General features: G+C 36.3%; 1 protein-coding gene across 2 annotated transcripts in view; it reads right to left on the bottom strand.

The window, feature by feature from the left end:
• Nucleotides 1-16,968, bottom strand: part of psme4a (proteasome activator subunit 4a) — a 30,083-nt gene extending 13,115 nt beyond the window's left edge. The window contains exons 1-28 of one of the 2 annotated variants that reach the window (XM_082154968.1): nucleotides 16,437-16,968; nucleotides 14,345-14,485; nucleotides 14,013-14,129; nucleotides 13,657-13,713; nucleotides 12,158-12,202; nucleotides 10,695-10,844; nucleotides 9,899-9,962; nucleotides 9,726-9,800; nucleotides 9,452-9,574; nucleotides 9,254-9,346; nucleotides 7,963-8,228; nucleotides 7,600-7,786; nucleotides 7,078-7,167; nucleotides 6,926-6,990; nucleotides 6,689-6,839; nucleotides 6,354-6,452; nucleotides 6,200-6,269; nucleotides 6,034-6,101; nucleotides 4,999-5,214; nucleotides 3,012-3,169; nucleotides 2,493-2,588; nucleotides 1,843-1,898; nucleotides 1,682-1,738; nucleotides 1,486-1,541; nucleotides 1,270-1,368; nucleotides 1,134-1,196; nucleotides 268-363; nucleotides 44-175 (exon numbers count right to left, since the gene is read on the bottom strand). In XM_082154968.1, the coding sequence (XP_082011094.1) occupies nucleotides 44-175; nucleotides 268-363; nucleotides 1,134-1,196; nucleotides 1,270-1,368; nucleotides 1,486-1,541; nucleotides 1,682-1,738; nucleotides 1,843-1,898; nucleotides 2,493-2,588; nucleotides 3,012-3,169; nucleotides 4,999-5,214; nucleotides 6,034-6,101; nucleotides 6,200-6,269; nucleotides 6,354-6,452; nucleotides 6,689-6,839; nucleotides 6,926-6,990; nucleotides 7,078-7,167; nucleotides 7,600-7,786; nucleotides 7,963-8,228; nucleotides 9,254-9,346; nucleotides 9,452-9,574; nucleotides 9,726-9,800; nucleotides 9,899-9,962; nucleotides 10,695-10,844; nucleotides 12,158-12,202; nucleotides 13,657-13,713; nucleotides 14,013-14,129; nucleotides 14,345-14,485; nucleotides 16,437-16,687 (3,141 nt within the window). In that variant the 5' untranslated portion in view covers nucleotides 16,688-16,968. The remainder of the gene's footprint in view (nucleotides 1-43; nucleotides 176-267; nucleotides 364-1,133; nucleotides 1,197-1,269; nucleotides 1,369-1,485; nucleotides 1,542-1,681; nucleotides 1,739-1,842; nucleotides 1,899-2,492; nucleotides 2,589-3,011; nucleotides 3,170-4,998; nucleotides 5,215-6,033; nucleotides 6,102-6,199; nucleotides 6,270-6,353; nucleotides 6,453-6,688; nucleotides 6,840-6,925; nucleotides 6,991-7,077; nucleotides 7,168-7,599; nucleotides 7,787-7,962; nucleotides 8,229-9,253; nucleotides 9,347-9,451; nucleotides 9,575-9,725; nucleotides 9,801-9,898; nucleotides 9,963-10,694; nucleotides 10,845-12,157; nucleotides 12,203-13,656; nucleotides 13,714-14,012; nucleotides 14,130-14,344; nucleotides 14,486-16,436) is intronic. The other variant, XM_082154969.1, reaches the window with a different exon arrangement.
• Between the last annotated feature and the right edge of the window lie 7,067 nt (nucleotides 16,969-24,035).

The following is a 24,035-nucleotide window of genomic DNA, read 5'->3' as shown; positions in this document are numbered from 1 at the left end:
ATTTTTAGTTGCTTTCAGGGTGTATACATTGTGAGAGACCTACTTTGAATTGCTGCTGGGTGACGTCAGTGCGGTCTGGGTCCAGGTACTCCAGCACGGCAGGGATGATGTCTCTGCAGCAGAAGTTGTAGGTTGCCAATGCTGTGAACAGCGCATTCTGAGCTTTACTCCTCACCTGAGGTAAGAGAGAGAGGCTATTCATGTTGCATTCATTGCGTTTGAATGTGAATGCATAAGTGTGTGTGTTTGTGTATGGTGTTGTCATACCTGACTGTATCTGCTGGTGGACAGTCTGAGCAGGTCCTTCATCAGGTCCTGATGAACATACCTGTAGCTACACCCATCTATGGTCAGATTTCTTAACTGAAACACAAACAGGCATAAACACACTCAAAACTACTGAAATCATAACATGGTGAAGAGTCTTTAAGATACATGTTTATCTAATGGGAGGTAAGTTATACATATTATAAAGCATTCCTCTCATAAAAACCTGTCCAGGTCATGCATTTTACCACAAAATCGAAAGGTTTTTTTTTTTTTTAAGAAAAGTATACATTTCTTTTAAAAAAAATAAAAGAAATGAATACTTTATTTCACAAGGATGCACTAAGTAGATCAAAAATGACAGTTAAGACACTTATAATGTTACAACAAATATTTCTTAAAAAAATTATAATAAAAAATACACAAAATATTAAGCAGTGCAACTGATTTGAACATTAATAATACTAAGTAATGTTTCTTGAGCATCAAATCAGCATAATGATTTCTGAAGGATCATGTGACACAGAAGACTGGGGTAATGAGTGCTAAAAAAAAAAATCATCTTTACCATCACAGGAATAAATTATATTTTAAAATATATTAAAAGAGTTATTTTGCAATGATATATTTAACAATATTACTGTATTTTATAATAAAAAAGCAGCTTTGGTGAGCATAAAAAAAACTTTTCAAAAACCTCAATCTTTTGAACTGTAGTTATACAAAACATACAAAATAGTTATTGAAATAAAAGTTATTTTATTGAAAAAACGACCCATCAATTTTCTTGACAGGTTTCATAAGATTCACCCAAATGCTCTATAAAATATATTAAGATTATAATTATTATTATTACTATGAGTTACCTCATGTTGCAGCATGACTCTGTCTATGAGTAGAGCTCTAATGTGCTGTTTACTGCCGTGAAGCTGGAGAGAAGAGAGAGAGTGTCAGTATACTACTTGTCAAATATAGAGAAGATGGACATTAAATGTGTCTCACCTTGTTCTCCATAGACCTCTTAATCAGACTGAAACTCTTCCAGCGGGAGTCGAACTCATGTTTGTGTGAGCCTTTAAAGTGGAGCAGGTCATTGATGATCTATCGAGAGAACACCAAACATTGTTCAAGCCAGTGCTTATTACCAATAAAATAAATATCACATGCATATTACACACACACAAATGTTGGAGTAAACCTGACAGTGTTGTGGTTCACCTTTATAATGGAGAAGAGGGATTTGATGTCGTCTTCTGAGTGCTCTAGTGTGTGGTCTGTATTGATACATTAAAAACAGCTTTCATTTCACTCAATATGTAAGAACTATCATTCATTAAATATCTTTATAGATGTTAAAAGGTTTGGAAACAAAACCTTCAAGTTTAAAATTAGAAAGTGTATTTAAGTAACTTACGTAGTAAAGGTCTAATTGTCTTACAGATGTCCTCTCTGTAGTTCTCTCTAGACAGGTCTGCCAATCAATAATCAATAATCAATATAATCCACGGCAAAGCAATTCATTAATTAATTAACATAGCTTCAGCACTGATTTTAAACAAGGAAATGCTCACTTACCATAGTCTACTCCAGTGTAGACTTTTGTCTCGTTGAGCTGAACCATACTGCTGATCCTAAATGAGAAGCATTAGAAAGTTAAAATATTACCAAATGAATATATTTAAAAACAAGTTTACCAGAGCATCATATATAGTTGGACAATCTATGCAATGCTAAAATCACAGATGTTTGCAGAGTTGTTGCAACTGTAGTACACTAGCATTCAAATGTTTTGGGTCAGCAAGATTTTTTTATGTTTTTGAAACAAGTCTATGTTATTATCAACTAGTCTGTATTTATTTGATCAGTAAAAACTGTAATATTGTGAAATATTATTACAATTTAAAAATAGCTGCTATCTATTTTATTATATTTTAAAATGTATTAAATGCAAATTTTCAGCATCATTAATCCAGTCTGCAGTGTCACATTTGCCTTCAGAAATCATTCTAATATGCGGATTTGATGCTAAAGAAACATTTCTTATTATCAATGTTGATAATCTTTGATGAGCAGAAAGTTCAGAAGAACAGCATTTATTTGAAATATAAATCTTTTTCAACTTTATAAATGTCACTTTTGATCAATTTAATGCATGAATAAGTATTAACAATTTTTACTGACCCCCAAAACTTTGCACGGTAGTGTACATTGTGTGTGTTACTCACAGCTCCGGGACGGGTTCTCCATTCATGGGGGGCAGAAGGGGGCTTGCTCCCAGAAGACAGTTATGAACAATAGACAGACTCTGAAGAACATCATCCCTAAAGAGACATAACACACAAATTAGTAGAGCAAATTATTCTTTCTCTGATCTTTTTCCTTGAATGTTCTTTTGTGGATCAATAGCATCAAAATATCATTTGTCTATGAAAGAAACAAAAACATCTATAAGCTAATAAATCACTCTTGAATGATAGTCTCTGACTTCTGTAAATCAGTGAAACATGGTATGTCTACCACAGGGTCCAGGGAGTATTTTAAAAAAAACTTAAAATATATATATTTTTTTGCCAAATAAACACCTGAACACATTCAGCCCCCTTTTAAAGAAAGTCCAGTATAATATGAATTTAAAAGATCACATTTCTGGTTTGGTGTTGATAAACAGGAACTTACTGATGGGGCTGTGTGGGTACACAAGACTAAAAGAAAGAAGAGTTTTTATGAATTCAAACAAGGCTGACCTGCTCATGTCCTGTTCTCCCTGTGTGTGTTTCTGCAGACGCTGGAGTTCCGGCTTTAACAGCAGATCCAGCAAGTAGAAAACAAACTCTTTCTCTTCTGTGCTGGGTACGTGCCACTGGATGTCCAGCTTCCACAGGTCTCCAGGCCGACCCCAGTCCTGATCCAGAGAGGAGACAGAGACAACTGGTGGAATATCAGCCTCCATTACATGATTTTTGAAGAGACAATATTTACTATTGTTTTGTTAAATTAAGTTTACTGAATGTCATCTTATCTTATCTTGATCTTTCTTTAAACTGCCCATATTATGCTTTTTTGTATATTATCTTTCATGAGGTCTGTAAAACACCTCTTTGTGAGTGTAAAAAGTCAGCAAAGTTTCAAAGATAAATTAGTTATTGTCACCCATTCTGAACTGCCTGAAATGAGTCGCCAGTAATTCCAGTCTTACTTTCTGCACAAACCTACGTAGGTTTGTAACACTTTTACATAATGCCAGCCTATGGCCTTCATTGGCTGCCCCGCGAAGAACATCCACTTTGACCCGCCCTTAAACACTGTAGCTGAGGCATGGAGGAGTTTGGTTCAAGTTGTCGACATGTTGAGAAGACGCTGTTTTCAGTGAAAGCAAATCCATTTTGCATGCTCTTGAATTAAACAGAACTCAGGCTTGAATACTGATTTCACTGTTACTGTTCTTATCACGGTGTATAAAAGTGCTGAGGAAGCCAATGGAGCTGAAATTCAGATATGGTAATGGGCGTTTCGTTTCCGACACACAATCACAACAGAGTGGGCCATCGGACCAATCAGAGCAGAGTATGCTCTCAGAAAGGAGGGGTTTAGAGAGACTGAATTCTTTATTGAACCATTTCAGACACTTTGAGAAAAGAAGTGATGCTGCAATGTATATTATAAGAAATTTTAAGTGTTATTGGATCTTGGATGCCTGTAAACCTATTGTAAGAGACCTCCAAAACAAAATTAGGAACCTCTAAAATAGCATAATAGGAGCACTTTAAGACTTTAAGAAAAACATTTGATTCATTGATTTGTTCTCATAAATGTTGAAAACAAGGGGAGTAAAAGCAGTTCTGATTTTCTGAGAATGCTGAGGCAGAGCCAAGTTCAAATGAACCACGCATTAAGACGTCAGACAGTTAGGAAGAGTGACGTCTGTCTGTCTAAGAAAAGGTGCTTAGGCATACCAAGGCTAAAGAGGGTGACGGAGCTCCGCTAATCCGTTCATTTACTCAAACATCTCATCTCTTCTTCTTCAGAGATATTTGATAGGATAAAAGTAAAGCCTGGTCACAGGAGCAAACACAGAAATATCCTAGTGGGGACTTCCCAGTCACTCTATTGTTGTGAATGGTAATTTGCACATTTTGGAATTTATATATATATATATATATATATATATATATATATATATATATATATATATATATATATATATATATACCTAATAATAATATTTTATAGAATATACATTTTTACTAACATTAACCCTAAAACATAACATTTGGCACTTTGAAATATAAATTGTTATTAAAACAGAAATTACATTTGATTGATCTCAATTGTTTCTCCAAGACATCAACTTCTATTAATGTAAATTGGGAGCAATGGAGACTTGCTTAAATCTCATTCTGTTTCTCAGATATTTCTCCTGAGAAAAGACCTCAGTAATCAAACGCATATCTTCTCTAGAGTTTCAGAAGAGATTTCAATGATATCTCAAACTCAGTTTAGATTTACCAAGATAGATGTCAGAGATGTCTACTTAACATAAAACTGATTTAAGCTACCTGTATGCTTCCCACAAATGGTCTATACTCCTACTGTGTGTCAACAATTTTTTTAATGGACTCTTAAAATGGGTTCTTCAGGATTACAGCAGAAGATTTCAGATTTTTTTTCTGAGCAGAGATGAGGCCTGTGTCACTATGAGAGGTTTAGTGTTTTTTTTCCCTTGAGGCTGACCTTGATTGGTAGGTATGTGTCAGTGTGCTGCTGGGCACCGCGAGGAATGCTGCAGTACTCTCTGGGATAGATGAGGGATGAGGAACGCAGGGTGTGATAGAGCAGCTTACAAGCCAGACTGTAGCCCGGCTTACATTTCAGGTGCAGAGTCAACTGAAGAATCTGCACTAGCTGAGACCTGTAGAGCAGCAGCTGATCGCCATCCACACGGGTCACCTACAGACAAAGACAAAGACAAGGACAAGGATCTTATACATCTCTGTCTAGATATGTTTCTCAGAATCTAGAGTCAAGTTTTCAGATTTCAAGAATTCTAAATTTCTAGATATAGATTTATAATTAGAGTCTGATTTCTAGATTTTTAGCTTTATTTCTTCAAGTATTGATAGGTTATGCACTACCCCAAATTAGGTGTCAGCAAGATTTAATTTTTTAAAGAAATTAATATTTTTATTTTCCAAAGATGAATTAAAATGATCAAAAGTGACAGTAAATACATTTATAATGTTACAAAGGATTTCTATTTTAAATAAATGCTGTTCTATTCATCAAATAAAAAGGGTCATGGTTTCCTCAAAAATATGAAGCTGCACATCTGTTTTCAACACTGATAATAATAAGAAATGTTGCTTGAGCAGCAAATCAGCATATTAAAATGATTTCTGAAGGATCATGTGACACTGAAGAAGACACTAGAGAGTAATGATGCTGGAAATTCAGCTTTGCCGTCACAGGAATATTAAATAATATTAAAACAGAACCAGTTATTTTAAATTATAATAATACTACACAATATTACTAATAAACAATATTACTAGACAATTAATGTTTTACTTTATTTTTGATCAGATAAATGCAGCCTTGGTGAACATAAGAGACTTCTTAAAAAAAAAAAAAAACATTAAATAATCTTACCGACTTTTTATTAATTTTTTTTTAATAGAAATTTCTAGCTATAGATTTCTATATTATGATTTCAGCATTTCCAAAGTTACACAGCTACTTATCTACGAGTTATAGAATCGAGTGACTGACCTCAGACAACAGCTGGAGGTTCCACATCAGTTCTTTATCCAGCTCCTCTTCACTTAATACCTCTTCATCTGAGAACACATGGTGTGTTAACAGAAAACGCACAACACATGTAGCAATCCATATACTGACATTAACACATTAGGTGCATGTGCCATGTGGAACTTACTGGATGAGATTTGTAATATGGCATTACAGCAGTGAGGCAAAAAGAGCTTCAGAGCCTTTGCTGGGTGACACTAAAAAGGAGAATAATCATTTGAAATTGTTTTGAGAAACGCTGTCAGCTGTGAATGTCTGTGAGTTGAGCTCAGGACACTGACCTTGGTTGCTGCTCGGCACATGTCTGCTACCATCCGTCCAGCAACGTGAGTCTCAAAAATGTTTGTAGTGGCGAAGTTGAAGACTTTTCCAAGAGCCACCTGTGAAAATGAAGGAAATATGTTCAGGTATCATCACATAGTCATAGCAGCCCTACGGAAATACACTTCAGTTCAAACGTTTGGGGTGTATAATATTTTTTCTGTCTGTAAGATTCAGAAGAGATACATTAAATTGATCAAAAGTAACAGTAAAGACATTTATGATACAAAAAACACTTTTGAATGGTAGTGTATGTTATGACTAGCTTTAACTCCATGTGTGTGTTTGTAATGACCTGGAATATTTCCATGGAGCATTGTGTGAGGATAGTGTAGAGTGTGGAGGACAGGCCCAGCTCCAACAGACTCTCTAGATGAGTCATTTTCTCTGTCTCCATCTCCTCCCGAGTCTGTTCCAGAGTACTGATGTCAATCAGTGCAAAACACCTAAATACACAAACATAAGAGGGAGAATGAAGATACAGAAAGAAAAACACATGTACAGTATTTATTCGGTACTCTGAGTTCTGTACCTATCAATAAATTGAAGAACAAAATCTTCAAACTCTGCAGAGGCAGAACACAACTCTTTTTCCACCTGCACAAAGAAAAATCAAAGAAAAGACTGAGTTGCACATGAACTATCACACGTAAAAAATAATATAAGGACAGGAGGATAACTGACCTGTGTGAGGTCATTTCTTGTCTGAACAGCAGCAGAACAGTCCACCAATGGCACAAGAGTAACAAAAGTTGCTAATAACTGGAATGTTATCTGAAAAAAATAAAAAGAATATTTGAAAACATACACACCTCCACAAGACAAGCGAAATTTGTGTTTCTTACATTGTAGAACAAAACACCAAAGTATCGTCAAGTTTATTTTATTTTTTTACCACAGGCTTTACTTTACTCATCAATTGAAAAACTATATTATAAAACCCCACAGGATAATCTGAAGGTGAACCAAGGGGTAATTTTGTTATGTGCTTGTTTTTTTAGCTATTTTTAATATTTCTATTTATCTTTAATTTCTATTTATTTCATAATAATTTATATTAATTTCTTTTTAATGGTTAAATTTAAGCTTATTTATTTCAGTTAAATTTTTTTAGTTTATCATCTATTATTTATATTTTATTTCAGATTTATTTCCAACCGTTTATAGTTTTAATTAACAGCAACACTGTCTTGAACAGACTCTCACCATACACTTGCTGAAGTCATTGGGGTCAACCCCCGGCAGAGCCCTCATGAGGAGAGGCAGCATGTGTGTGGGGCCCTCTGGAAAACTCTTGCCCCCGGCCACCAGGCTCCGTGCCACACTGATCATACAGCTTAAAGTGGCGGTCAGCTGGTGAGGCTCAGTGAGGGTCTCCATGGCGGGATATGTCCTTAAATTAGAAAAGGGTCCCAAAAATGCTTTTATGTGATAATGATCAAGCACACCATCAGCTTATCATCAATTTATGTAGTCTTAATGTAATGTAATGTTTTTGAAAGTTGTTAACTTAAAAAGACATTAGCATGTGCTTTAAACAAACAAATACACACACACACACACACTTACTTCTCCAGCACTGGAGGAATGACCAACTCGGGTCTGAGCAGGGCTAGGTTTTGCAGGGCCTGGGCAGCATCCAGACTGCCGGTTTTGCTAAACATGGCAAGAAGGACGGGCTCCTTCATGCTCTCTACAAAGTCTGTGATGTCCTGCTCACTGAGATGGTGGCTTTCGGGAACAGGGGTCAGCCACGTTGGCGTCCGGTAACGTTCTCGATGTAGACGTTTCACAACGCTGGCAGGTAAACGCTGAAGGAGTTTCATGAGTTTCATCTGGGGATGGACGGAGCAAAAAATTTTTTCTTTTTTATTTTGAACAGGACTTTTTATTATTACAGTGAAAGGGAGGAGGAAGGAAATCATTGGGGAGAAAGAGGGGAAATAGCCTGGAAATGGAGCTCTGACCACAATGATATTATTACAACTGGGAAATGGACTGATTGAACAAAATTCCCATCCGGCACCCACATCTGTAATGGGTCTGTAATAATGAGATTTATTTTTCTAAGGAGACAAAGTGTCACTGAAGCCTAAAATAAATTAAGCAAACATGGAATCGTGGATGGTTTAACCTTTCTTTTTTTTAGTTCTACTGAGCATTTTCGGTCAAAAAAAAAAAATCCATTTGATCAAAGGGACGGATATTAACTTCAACTTCAGATTCCCATTTCAACAAGTGAGCATGTCGGCCTTCGACACATTCTTCACTGTCATAAAGCGTTTTGTACCCTGTGATGCCCACCACAAACAAATCACACAATTCATTTGCATCATCAAAGGAAGAACACTTTCTGTAAGCTTCTAAAAAACAAATCAGATGTTCTACAGACTGAACATCTCAACAACAATGTGGCGACAATAAAAGGACAAAGCTTTCGCAGGGTTTTACTGTGACAACTAGATGCCTCTCGCAGACAAAGCAAACACGCAACCCTGGAAAGATGAGCTATCCTCGTCTATGAGGAGATGCTTCCAGGAAAAGAATGGCATGTATTGTTGATAGCAGCAGTATTTTTGAAACGGACACAGCTGCAGGCTCTTCTAAAGCATTCTGGGAGAACGATTAAAATCTGGATAGCAACCTGACTCATTTTGCTCTTTCTTCTTGGTTTTAAAAATCATGTGGTAATGTCTAGATAATCCAGTGAATTTGTTTCTTCTTATATTTTTAATTAGTTTATACTATTATATCATATTTTTACTTTATATTTGATATATAATTTGATATAACATTTATTTATAATAAAGTAAAAATGAAGCATTAATATCAGAATCAGAAATCCCTAGCAGTAACTCACCAGCCAGCGGCCGTGGTTAGAAGGGTGTAAAAACAAGGTGATACTGCTGAAAAGGCCACTGAGCTGGGTCTGGGTCTGTTTGCTTGGACCTCCCTAAAAAAACACATTAAATATAAAGCAAATTTATTACATTACAAATAACTTGATGGTATTTCAATAGCATATTTTCATTGGAAGGTGCCTTTATTTCACACTGACCAGCAAAGCAGAAATCCAGGTGACCACATGACCGATGTCATAGGCATTCGTCAGATATCTGGAAACCAGCATCTGACTGGATCCTACAGGAAGATTAAGACTCCTCAAGATCCTGGTGAAGATCTGAAAACAGACACAGAATACAAACTGTAGAACCAGCAACACTGAACTAGCTCTGGATTTAATGGATTAATGTGTACATGAAAATCACTTAAACAAGAAACCTGTTGCTAAAAACAGACAGTGGACTAAAATTTTGGAGCGATGTCCTCACCTTTGGTATATAAGGGTCCCAATCTATGTAACCAATGTTGTCATTTGCCAGTCGTGCAAAAAGACTGACAAGATTCTGGAAAAGACGAAATCGGGTTAACACTAATGTAATGAATCAATGAGGTTGTGAAAGGGAAATCCACAGATTTAACTACGATAGTGAGACCATCATACCACTTCCCAGCTTGGAAGGTTCTGCACCGACACCCACAGGCTTATCAACTCATCAAACCAAAGTCTGTGGAAACACATAATTCAAATAAAGGTATTTTAGTGTATTTTTAACTCTGGAAAAAATATTATTTGTATTGAATGTGTGACAGTTACGTATTGTAAAGTTATGTATTTTCCAAAGCCAATATAAGTTATATGACTTCAGCATTCCTTTATCAACCTTTTATTTCCTGTTTTTCTTTATATGTTTTAACAGAAATTTTAGAAGTAAGACAAAGTAAATAAAATTGTGTTTTCTTTAAAGTTTTTACATTCTAGTTTGTATGAATGACTTTTAAAATTAAATTTCATACAAAAAATAACAATGGCTGTTCCATTCATCTCCATTCTGCAATATACACTAACATTTTTAAAGTTGATTTTCTTTAAAGAAATTAATACTGGAAATTGTTGAAAATTCAGCTTTGCCATCATAGAAATAAATTACATTTTAAAACATATATCACAATAGAAAACAGTTATTTTAAATACAATACACATAAATATATATATATATATATATATATATATATATATTTTTTTTTTTTACAATATTACCATTACTGTATTTGTGATTAAATAAATGTAGCTTCAGACTCAGAGTACATTAGAGCCTTACTGACCCCAAGCGTTTGAATGGTAGTGTGTGAGTGCTAAATTAATCTTTTCTATCTATGATTTCAAGTCTAGCAGAAAGACTAATAGGACTGACTTTGCAAGGACTCAAAGTGTGTCATAAGGTTCAGACAGTGCTTACTTGTAGCCCTTATCATGCAGCTCTGGGGGGAGTGTGGTGGGCAGGAAGAGCTCAAAATATCCCATCGCCTTCTGCATGGTCACGTCAAAAGGGCACATCAAAGGTTTCCACTCATCCAGCATCTCCTGTGTTGCTGATTCTGGGAAATAACTGCATGCATACAAACACAGACAGACAGAGAATGATTTTGTTGTTGCTGACACCTCAAGTGTTATGCACGCATATAACAATACTAAACCTTTGTGATGTTTCTCTTTTTTAATATGAATTTAAAAGTACCTAAATAACATGTTAAACTGTATGCAGTACAAGTAAACTCTTATTAACTGGATAACATATGCTTTCGTAAAATGAATGAAGCCATTTCAAGAATCACGAAATCCTGTCGATCATCTACTGGCCCATACATGAGCAATCTGCACACAGTGCGTTATCTGAACAAGCTAAAAGTATGGACTTCACTGACCGAGCGCATGACAACCTTTTCTGTAATCCAAGTTGAGCCGAGAAGAGCTCTGAACATGCAGCTTCACCTCACCCTAGATAACTTCCATAGAGTCTCTTTCTTTTGTGTCACTGTTTTTAAGTAGAAACAAGCCAATCATACGTCTGTCTCTTTCTATTTCACTTACACTGTATTAAAACAGTTTTATCCTCATTTTAATAGTCTTCGGTTGAATGATATTATGTCCTTTTTGACCTCCTGCTAAGGAACGGATTGCACTGATCCTGGGACACTTAGGTCTCTCAGAGACAGGAAACTCCAACAAAGCCAAATTAAAATAGAATTAAAAAGGATTAAATGACTAAGGAGAAACTGAAGATCTATTGGGAGCGCAGTTTATACACATTCCAGTCAAATGTTTGGACACACCTGCTCACTCTTTATTAGTTGTCATATACTAAAGACATGAAAACTATGAAATAACTAAAATTACTGTTTAGGAAGAAGTGATCAAAACTTTAGATTTATCAGCAAAAATAATTATATTATGCTGATTAGGTGTTCAAGAAACCGTCCCTTATTATTATCAATGTTGAAAATCAATGGTTAATAATTTTGTGCTTAATAATATTTAAAGAATAGAAAGTCTAATTTCTGAAGATTCCCAAAATACTGATTGGTAGTGCATGTCTGGCATAACGAGTATTTGAGTAAATGTAATTAGTTACTGTACATAAGTATATTTTTGCCTACTTTGTAGTTTTACTGAGTATCAAAGATATTGGCTAATTTTACCCTCCACTTGACTATTTTTTTTAATATTAATTTGTGAAGAGTAATGCAATTAAATGCAAAAATGGATCTTTGAGCATACATTCAGTACGAGTAAAATAAAATCAGATACTCTAAGACTTTTACTCAAGTCGTATTGGAATTTGTGACTTGTGCTGTAGGATATCTGTACTCAAGTATGGTTTCCAGGTACTCTTTACACCTCTGAAGATATGCAAGTACTTACGGCCTGCAGTTCTTGATTAAGGCCTTCAGAACTCCTTCCACGGAGCTGAAAAAGGAAGAGAAACTTGAAAGTGTCCAACACTACATACAATAACACTTTAATTCCATGCAAACAATTCTACAATAAACAAAACCAACACACTAGTGTTTGTTAGACCCATTCATGCATTACAAAAACTCCTCAATCTCCTGTTATAATCCCCCAAAGGTGGGGATGAGTCTAGTGGTAGAGGAACTTTTGGGAAGTAGAGTTTTTATTAGGCTGATTGTCCATCTGTGACCTATATGCTGCTTAAAAGCTGGTTAGCAAAGCTATTTTAAAGTTTTTAAGCTTTATCATGAGCATCTAAAATAGAGGGGCTATTTCATGAAATTCTGTTTTTCAATACCAAAACATCAAATCACATTCACCACTCGCATGAAACCCATCAAACACATGCACCATAAAAATCACACAGCTAAACAAAATGTAAAAAAGTCTGTGAGTGTCACCAACAAATTGCAGATATGCGACACCCAGACAGGGCCTCTGAACCTGATGACCTTAGTTTTGAAATAGGCCATAGTAATCTTTCACCTCTAGACTCATTCAGAGGAAAGAATGTGATCCACAGTAGGGATTTACAGCTGTAGCCCGTGTAGAGGGAGCCAACAAGGATACTGGAGTATCAGATGTCTGCATTAAAGAGCATGGGTGAAACAGACGCAACAAACACGCTCAGCACTCAGGAACAACGTACAATACGCCGTGTTCAGTGTTGGCTTGGGAATTCCAATTGAGCAACAGAGTGTTATTGAATAGTGTGAGAGCAGTACAGCATTGGATTTCACAGTGCGAGTCCAAAAGCCTGTGTCGGGGTGCCAGTATTTTTTTTGTGCAATGTGACAAGCATCTCATTTTGCTGACAATCTTATATATATATATATATATACACAATTATTATAATTATTATGTTTTAAACACATTCCAGAACTAAATTACAAGTCATTTATAAAAAAAAATCCTGTTTGGTATTTTCTGTAATTTTACCATTAATAATGTCTTAATAATACAGGATAGGTCAAACATATCTGAAAATATAAGTCAGACAAGGAACCATTTTGGCGTAATTCAATTATTTGGCATAATTCAGTATTTCAACAAACTAAAATGTCCAAAAAGTAAAGGATGTGAACAGCTCAAAGTATAATCCTTCAGTTGTCATCTTGTGAAACTTCATTTTTAATAAATCCAAAAACATCCATTTCATTTATGTGTATAGTATTGTGTATAGATGCAGAATATGCATTGATGATCAACAAGGAACAAAAAGACAAACAGACGTTGTTATTGTGCACCAGCAAAAATGTCATGCATCCACAGCAAACAGATTTAAAGACAAACAAACGAGTATAAAGCCAAAGACCACTGGGACGAAATGAGAGCCAGCGAAACATTGAGTGCAAAAAAAATGATTTAGTGCACCTTTAAATATTAACATAAAGTAACATGGTCCTTACCACCTCTGAGCAAGTTTAACAAGAATGTGTTTAGAGGAAGAGCGCGGCCGCAGAGAACTGAATATGAGAGGAGATAAAAAGACAGGCACACTCAGCACTTCCTGTCTACTCAGACAACATTTTTATGAGATTCTCAACATCAGCACCAGTTCTAAGATGTGTGCAAATTCCCTGTGACAGACATCAGAAAAACAAAACTGGGATGGAAGTTATTAAGGTAACTATATAATCACATTTATTTATCCGTTTTATTGAATTGCAAATATTTGGCAAAAATTATAAACCACAATCCCTTCAGAAATGTTTTACAAACTTTAAACCTCTTTTATAAAGTCTCTGATGAGATACGCACGTACCTGGGAAACCAGTTCAGGCCGAGGTGCTCGGTCTTTGAGTACAGGATCCTGTCCTGCAACTCATACAAGGGTCGCCATGGCAATTCAATGTCCTCTCTTGAAAGCAGCTCCTTCTTCCTGAAAGACAAAATAGGGGTCTTAGGGGTGGGTGGATATTCAAATCTCAAGAGCTGTTCTGCCACTCTGTGATTACAAATCTGTGAGGGATAATGTACAGTCATAATTGCATTGATGTGAGGTGAAGAATCAATTATTACATTGCTACATAAATAAAATGTAAAATTGTTTGTGTTAATTATTGAACTATTGTATTATCTTTAAGTCAATCTTACTTCAGCAGGGTGATGAGGAGACGGGCGAAGCTCTGCATCAAACTGGTCTCCAGTTTGGGGATGGTGACCAACTCGTACAGCAGCTTGACGAAAAGCACATGGTCCTCTTTGCTGAACTTTCTTCCATATAGTCGCATGTACCTGAAGGACAAGGAAGTATTGTGGGGTTTTAAAAAGTACCACTTTATTCAAACTATAGTGTGTCTCTCTCTGATATTAATCGTTATGATGGTGAGTTGTATGATATGAAACAGATTGGTGGTTATTATCAGTTTTAGAACAGACAGTGTTATTGTGCTGACCTTGTGCTGATTGGTGTAGTCATGTTAGATCATAACATCAACAATGTGCATCTATGCATAAAATCTAAACAAATTTTTATTGCCCTAAAAATGATTCCATTTAGATGCGTTTTCAATTGCTCCATGTTGAAATATGAACATAAAAGCAACATGTGATACCCAAGTAAATCACTTTAGCAGATTTAGGTCAAGCTGCCCAAGCTTGCTTTCAATGAAAAGGAAGTGGACTCATGGCTGACCTGACACAATCGAATAATCTAGGCCAGACCTAGTATCTGTGCTTAGGCTGGCAATGCCGATACCTTACCAAGAGGGTTTTGTGTGGATGCTCTCTGGACTGGCAGTGATAAATAAAGCCATGTCCTTCACACCTAAGTGCACATAGAGACAATTTCTAACACAAACACTTACTATGTGTGTCCCAATTTGTGTACTTATGCACTATTACATAACGTTTTGTAGTATAAATAGTGCGAGTAGTGTGTACACAGTGAAAATAGGCTACCCGAAGTGTAGAATAGAATTTTGGACACTTCATGCCCTCAACTGTCACAGCTTTAAAGGGATAGTTCACCCAAAAATGAAAATGTTGCCATTACTTACTAATCCACACATTCCAAACCTGTATGAATTTCTTTCCTCAGCTGAACAAAAGAAGATATTTTAAAGAATGTTGGTAACCAGACAATTGACGAAGGACAAGGTTTGGAACAACTTGAGGGTGAGTAGCCTAAGTAATGAAAAACATTTTCATTTTTGGGTGAACTATCCCTTTTACTTAGCGGAGGGCGATCAGACTCCGATGCTGAATGACAAAATAAAAGTATAATATTATTTCATACCATTCGACAAGGTTGAGTACATAGTGTTTAGAGATTGAGTGAGACATTTGGTACACAACTACTGACTCTAGGAAATCTCCAAAACATGGACATGCATTCTTAAAAAGACAGGCAATCTGGAGACCCATGAATAGATTTAGTGAGGAAGAATATGATGTCTTGGCTTACTCAAATGGCTTGGATGACATTGAGAACAATATTTCTCTGAATGTTCACAGACGAGTATTGCATCTCATAGTCACACGCAGTCTGACATCAGTGACAGTTTGTGCTTGTTGTGCTCTTAAAATAGCACTGAGTGGCTAAAACATGACCAACAAGCCATTTTGCAATCACTGACAAAATATGGCTTGTTAAACACCAGTCATTTCCTTACCTTCACTGCAATGAAGGCTCAATGAGGTAACTTAACTCTATATTTGATACTTTTAACGCCAAAACATAACGTTGTTGCCAATTGATTGTATTTGTCAACAATGGGCTATCTATCATTTATAAAAACTTAAACCTAAACGACTCAAGGTAATGGTTTTATCCTACACGCAGTTAGAATCTCGCAAAGTGTTCAAATTAAACGTTATAAATATATATATATTTGAACGTTCTTCCACAACGTTTGTTTGGACAATGACGCAAGTGAAACAAAGTTGACTACGCATGCGCATTAGCAGTCAGCGCGCACTCTGATTAGCGCTCTATTTAAAACGCAAGAAAGATATTTTTACCCTAGTCTGCTTTATCCTCCTAAATACAAAGGGGTCATTCGGTGTTCCTGTAATTCAGCTGTCTACAGAACATCACATTTCCTGTTTATGATATTAAGGTTAAGGGAATGTAGGCCCTATGATTCATGATCATTGACTCCGCAATTTAATTTCGTCGGCAGATCAAACTATCAGGAGGATTCCTGGATAATGTTGGATGAGCTAATGCCTCCTAAATACTTACGTGGAAAGTTTCCTCGTCCACAACAAGACACCTGGCCATATCTCTCTGAGTTGGACGGCTCGGCCGAGGTTTCCTTTGATCTGTGCCAAAATTTCATTGGACTCTTCGTCTAGTTTGTCCTTGTACGGCAGAAGTTCGTTGTAAACAATATCTTTTTGCGGAACAAACCCTAATAAATCGGATGCTTCTTTTTTCATATTACAGTCCCCCAATTGTGGCTCCTCCACTTCGATTATTTTAGAGATAGTCATGTATAAAATATTCCAAACAGTGATGAGCTTCTGAGATGGAAAGAGAGGTATTAAAAATTATAAAACTAAATAAATGTCAAAACCATAATACAGCCGTGGTCTTTTCTTGTTGGAAGACGCGCACTGCCATCGCTCATGTCGTTTCTGAACTCTCTAGGATAATGATGACTTCTTTTAAGCAGAGCCGCTTGCTGTCATGTATCATATTTCTACACGAGCGCTCCATGTATTCGTTTCCATTCAGCTCAGCTGTAGCTAACCAACACACATGCCGCAACTCCACCCTCCTCAGTTTGCGTCACTTCCACCTTGTTTCCAACATAACAGATCCAAGAACAGTTTACTGAGAATGGACTACTTGCACAATTACTTCCGCGTTCTAGTTAGTACATACCGGGAGTTTACGGTTAGAGCGTTCAGCGCTCCTGCACGTATGAGAATGCAGATTATCACTATGTTTTATGGCTGCCAGTTGATTAAAACAATGAATGATGATCTCTGTATTATTTTGAGCCTGCTGAAATGTGCCTATAAATATGTTTTCTTTCCAACTGTGTATTCTGAATAATTAATAAATATATGTATCCACTAATGTACTTATATGTATCCATAATATATGTATGCTCGTCTTCTCATTAACAGTTTTTTTTCTCTCTTTCTGACATTTCATACCTGTTGGGTTTACATTTTTTAATGAAATTGACTATTAAAAGGATTGCTTGTGTGCGCTGGTGTTTATTCCAGTCTTTTCAAATTTAACGATGTTAAATAGGCTATATAGGCTATTTAATAAATTACGTAAACAGCGTAGAGGAGAATGACAGACAACTAGGCCTACTTTGAATATTATAGCATTTTGGCCATAAACATGTAAATAGTGAAAAGATTGACATTGAAAAATGACACAGAATGGTTAAAATATTAAATTTTTATTTAAAATATTTTTAATTTATTCATCCGTTCTCATACACTTCAGCGTCGCGGTCACTAGTTTAGACGAACACTGACACCTTGTGGTGAAATAATGGCGTATAATGGCGTAAATAAAGGCACCCGCTGCTTTCTCAGATCGGCTTGGGTTGGATTAAAACTTCATGTTCCGATTAATTTGGAAAATTCTGCACACAGTAAACATCAGAATATCCTTTCTCCTGTCAATAAAAATAGTCAAATTTTTTTATCTTATTGCGGACACTCATTTTAGGTGGCGTTTGTTCAACTCATTGACCACAGTACATTGAAAGTAAACATAACCGGAAATAAGTGAGACGTACTATTTCAAAACGGAAGTGCGTCACGAAGCTTAGTGCGAGTGGTCCATAGACACTGGCGAGGTGTGTTTTTGATGAGCTTTTTTATATTTAGAATGACAATTTGGAATGTAAAAAACATATTATACAGTTATTTATTTTATTAGGAAAATACCATATTCATAAAAGAGAAGTGAGCTCAAGGTAAACCAAATTTTCCACATTTTATAAATGACTTTACATTATATGTTCATCTTTTGGAACAAACTAATAACAAATAAGCAATGAAAACAAGTAATGCTTTGACAGCACTGGATTTTATGTAAAACAGTTTTGTTTTTTAATTTCCTGGAAGCATGTTAATGTGATATTGTGAATATGTAATACCTCTGAAAAAAAAAAAAAAAAAAAAAAAATAGACACCGGCGAGGAAATTCTTACTATGGCAAAGGCGAAGTTCATGAATATTACTTGTGCCATTCCGATGTTTAGCGAACTCAATAACCTCAATACCCCCCCCCCCCCCCCCCCCCTCTACGGTTCTGTTGAAATCGCATCACGACCTTCCAATGGGAAAGCGTTGCTCATGAATATTAATGAGGTTATGCTGAAGGGACTTGGTGACCTTCCAAAAAGCATTGGTCATTAGTAGGAGTCGTAAATTAGCCTCTCGATTATTAGATTAAATACACAGCGCTTTTGACACTCTAGTTCTAAACAAGCAAACATTGCAGGTTTGCTGTAGGGAAAATCTATTTAGGATTCCGTGTCAACCATTTCGCCATGTAAATAAGCAGGAGCACTATATCTGTCACGATTGCGCAGCTATTATGAGATATATTTAGTGACATCTGCGAAAGTGTGATTACTCAAGAGCTCAGTCCGTGAGATCTGTAAACAAGAGGGTCTTTAAAAAAACATAGGCATGTGAGCCTGTGCACATGTGACTGTAGGCGACATCTAGATACAGTCTATAAAATTCAGCAGATTTGTTTTCATCACATTGACTCTCCATAAGACGATTGACATTTGTAGCTGTGGAAAGTCATCTGTTCCTACGTCAAAAAGAGAGTTAAAGGGATAGTTCACCCAAAAATTAAAATTCTGTCATCATTTGCTCACCCTCAAGTTGTTCCAAATCTGTATTCATTTCTTTCTTCTGCCACACACACACACACACACACACACACACACACACACACACACACACACACACACACACACACACACACACACACACACACACACACACACACACACACACACACACACACACACACACACACACACACACACACACACACACACACACACACACACACACACACACACACACACACACACCTTCTTAAATCTTCTTGTAACACATTAATATAATATTATTTATAACATTTATAGGTTATAATATTTTCCAGTAGAGGTCGCCATTGTACAAATGATACTTGAATCTGTAACATACTCAAGCAATTACTAGTTATTTCCCTTGACAGTTGTACATTAGTGCAGTTTTGTTTCATTCATCCATCTATCTATCTATCTATCTATCTATCTATCTATCTATCTATCTATCTATCTATCTATCTATCTATCTATCTATCTATCTATCTATCTATCTATCTATCTATCTATCTATCTATCTATCTATCATCTATCTATCTATCTATCTATCTATCTATCTATCTATCTATCTATCTATCTATCTATCTATCTATCAATCTATATTAATTCAGTTTTATGTTATAAAGTGAACCAACCACTGTATATCATCAACAATATGTAATGCCTAAATGGCAACATCAGACAGTTGGGGGGAGACTCACAAAATTGTGTCTAGCAGCAGGCTGTATATAAAACTGTGGTTTAGGCACAGTGGGAGGTCTGGCTCCTGTGCTGTGAAGACACCCACCCACAACAGTTGGAGAATCATTAAATTCTGGAAAAATTAGGGATTTGGCATGCCACACCATAGGAGTAATAATTTACGAGCATTTACAGACTTCTGTTCTTTCCTCAGAGCATGACGAGAGAGATTCATCATCAGAATAATTGGGCCGTACTGATTGTGAACCTGATAAAGGTCAAAGGAGTGGAGTCAGTACAAGACATTAACTCCATGTGCCAACATGAATGTCAAAGATAAACTCCTACTTTCTGTTACTGAGAAAGCTACGGGAAGGCTTTCAGCTGTTAACTCAAGCAGTCACAAGTGCCTGTGTCATAAAGGTGCTGCTTTATGATGAGGAGCTGAAGGCCTTTTTTTTTTTTTTTTTTACCTGCCTCAGGACACTGAACTTCCAACCCAATCCAATAGAAACTACTTTATGTTTTCACATTCACATGTGATTATCCAGAACACTAAGAGATACCGTTCCCACTTCGACTTGCTGTTTGAGCAGCTCTCTGAACCCTGCAACCAGACAAGCAAATATTTCTGACGGTAAACTGAAACTCAACCAGTAATGTCAAGCATAGACACAATATTTACCCATTCTGTTGTAACTCAACATTGTAATGAAACACCATTTCAGCCTTTAAAAATGCCCCTTTTCTTTAATGAGGAAGTTGGCTGATATGATTTGCAAGATGGTCACAAATTATGAAAAAATACTTTAATACTTTAAAAAATCCTTCAAGACAGTGTAGTGATATATCATGCAAATAAGCATATTGAAACCTTTCACAGTCCTACATTGCAATGCAGACAACAGCCAAGGGGGACTAGAAGTGAGAATATATCATCTGACAGCTGTATTTAATGACAGCCATATCAGAGAGAGTACAGGCTTAGAAAACAGACACAGAGCCAATGGCTGTGGAAAATTAATCACAGCTATAATTGGCTGTTGGACACAACCATCCATCATATATTTGTATGCAAATAGCTAAATAAAGCATGTAAGGAATAAGGTGTCGGGGTTAATTTTGCGCTATTTGCGATAATTTCCCAGCTTATTACGCTTCTACTCGCCAAACAAATAAACTGTTTCTCACGGTCATTGACTCGTATTGTACAGTACGTGTAGGCCTACGCACGCTGTTTTGTATTTTGTGTAGGCCTATATTGCCCGAGTTTACTTTGTTTTAATAAACACGCTTCAATTTGAATCTTCTTCACCATCATTGGACGTTACAGTAATATTAATACTAAAGACCTCAATCTACAACTGATACACAGGCTACACAAAATGGTGCCAGTTGTGCTTGTGAATGATGCTGCTGCCTCGCGTGATATGAAAGGCGTTGCGTTTGCGATTGACCAATCAAAATCAAGGATTCCAGATATCAGCAAGAAGCTTCAACACAGTGGATTGTTTTTGCTCTGTTGTCATTGAGCAATGTTTTATAATTGTAAACAATTCAGCCAATCGTATCTTCATCTGGCAGTATATGTGCAGAACTTGAGAACATTTAATTGTTTCTGTTTCCATGGAAACATGTAATGGGTGCCTGTGGTGCTGAGCCACACTTGTTAACATTTATACTTTTTGGTTGACAGCACTTGCAAACTTAATGTCAGTCACTGAGAAAATTCACAGTCAGGTCCAATAAAAGAAGAATTTACCTTAATGTTTACCAAATGGAGGCCCACGTGTGGATTATTGCTCATTTAGAAAGCAACATATGGTCCAGGTTTCTATCCAATGTAACATTGTGTTAAACACAATTATTATAAAACTATTAAAGGGATAGTTCATACAAAAAAGAAAAATCTGTCATCATTTACTCACCCTAAAGTTGTTCCAAACCTGTATGAATTTATTTCTTCTGCTGAACACATTACGTTTTTTTTCCAACACTATGGAAGTCAGTGAGGCCCACCAACAGTTTGATTACCCATATTCATCGAAATATCTTTTGTGTTCAGCAGAAAAAAGAAACTCATAAAAGTTTGGAACAACTTGAGGGTGAGTAAATGATGACAACATTTGAATTTTTGGTTGAACTATCCCTTTAAGAAGGCTGCGAATTAAAGAAACCAGTTTAGAATTGAAATACATTTGAGTGACGTGTGGAAGAAGAAAGATTTAAAACACAACTATTAATTCCTACCATAAGGTGGAAGTGGTTTTGTAAAAGAACAGTTGTTTCTGGATATGAACCTGGTAATGTCTCACTTATGGTCCATGAGGGAACCCAGGTACTAAGAGACTTTTATTTTTGAAGATTGGCGTACTTAAAGCTCCTGGCATGGTGCCTTTATATTTGGTTTTAACAGCGGTAGTTGGAAATGACAGTAGTCTTTTAACTTGTTTATCTCTTAAAGCCAGTTGCTGGCTTGTTAAAATGCACATATTTATGTCTCTTTGGCCTAACCGCATTTACAACATATCAATGGTATCTTGGCTTCGGCTGTAAACCAGCTGCAAGTCCCAAATGTCAGTTTGTGTTTCAAAGCGGACTTTAAAAGTGTGCCTGCTGGAGATCACAAAAGACTTGGGACCTTTAAAATGTAAGCAGAAGGGGATCAACATTTGTGATGAGGTTTACAAATGCATAGCGCATGCAAATACAATGTAATCCATGGGAATGGATGTAGCTGCACCTGGCTTTTGTCATTTCATAGAAAATTTAACATTTTCAACAAGGTTATCATATGCAGTTGTGGGATGTTTTCACAACAGCGTGCTTTGTTTGGAGTCATTGGATTTCATTGTAATATTTTGTCATAAAATGTGATTTCACATGCTGAGTAGCCTATTTAATGCTTTCTGTTTGTCACCCCCTACTGCCACTTAAAAAAACTGTTAATGTTAGAAGCCGTTTCTAGAATATTACATTGTTGATGCAACAGTCAGTGTATAATTATGTGTTATTGTGTGTAAATATGTACTGTATTTAAAGGTACAGTACTAATTACAGTTAATCATTTAAGGGCCAGGAGATCATGGCTGAGTCCAAAATCCCATGCTCTCTTGAGGTACTTATTATGAATAAATCATTTCTTAACAACCGCTTAAAAAAGTATGTTCTTTATAGAATGATTGTGTGTCGTATGAATGTAATCTGGACGCACTACGTTCGCTATCATTATCGCTGGTCGCTATCATTATCGCGGGTCATTATCATGTGACCAACCAGCGTCAGTTGTGTCTCGTCACTGCCATTCACAAATCCTCTCCTGTGGCCTCATGGGATAGTAAAGTGACCGTATGCACACTTCAGAATCTCGCTGGAAGTAGGTCATCCGGGTACTTTTTGCCTACTCTTTTGTGAGTTTTGTCACATACTGTTTTTCGCCTACTATATAGGGAAGTATGCTATTTCGGATGTAGCCCATGTCTGTGTCCACATCCAAAGGGATCTGCCATGCTAGGAAGATAGCATTGAGTGGTGCAGTGATGACATATTTTTGTAGGCCGACCTGGAAGTTTACATCCCCCTGGTTCCCTCGACAAAAACCCATTGGTTTTTCCATTGGTTTATGGATTATTACAGAAATTATGATGGTTTTGTTCATCATGGTAATCTTCACAAATGAACACACATTTGATATATTTTGAAGCCTAAATTCAATTGCCAGAAGTAAAGCTACACCACGTTCACATGACTTCAACATCACCATTAGAGATGAGATCACTGCATGTTCGTTCACTTCCTCATAGAGCTCGTAATTACAACTTGTAAGCTGGTTATTTTCTGAGAGCTCCTTTTTGTACCACGTGACCGATGCAGATTAATTTAGGTGTTTAGGTGTTTAATTGAACGACTCAGAGTAGAACGTGTTGTCATCTCGAAATGATGGGAATAACATCATGGCGTGAACGCAGCATACGTTTCCAACAACTCTTTCAGTTTTTAATTCATTTTCCCTGAAATTTTTGAATAGTTTGCAAAAGTGTTAAACACAGTGAGTGTAGGTGGACTAGTGAGTACATGTGTGTTCGTCATGATGATGTTTAATGTCCCCAAAAACCTCTGTAATCTCATTTAGCCACTTGTTAGCTAAAATATTTTAAAAAAACGCAAGGGGATATTACAGATGTATTTTTAGAATAAAATGTAAAAATATCTTGAGCTTGTGTTAACCACACATGTACACAAAACATGTGTAAAAACACATGTTTTTGTGTGTTCGTCATGATGATGTTTAATGTCCC

This window comes from Leuciscus leuciscus (genome assembly GCF_965113295.1).
Source record: "Leuciscus leuciscus genome assembly, chromosome: 22".
NCBI classification, from domain to species: domain Eukaryota; kingdom Metazoa; phylum Chordata; class Actinopteri; order Cypriniformes; family Leuciscidae; genus Leuciscus; species Leuciscus leuciscus.
Note: the sequence above shows the minus strand (reverse complement) of the source record. Positions and strands in the feature narration are given on the sequence as shown.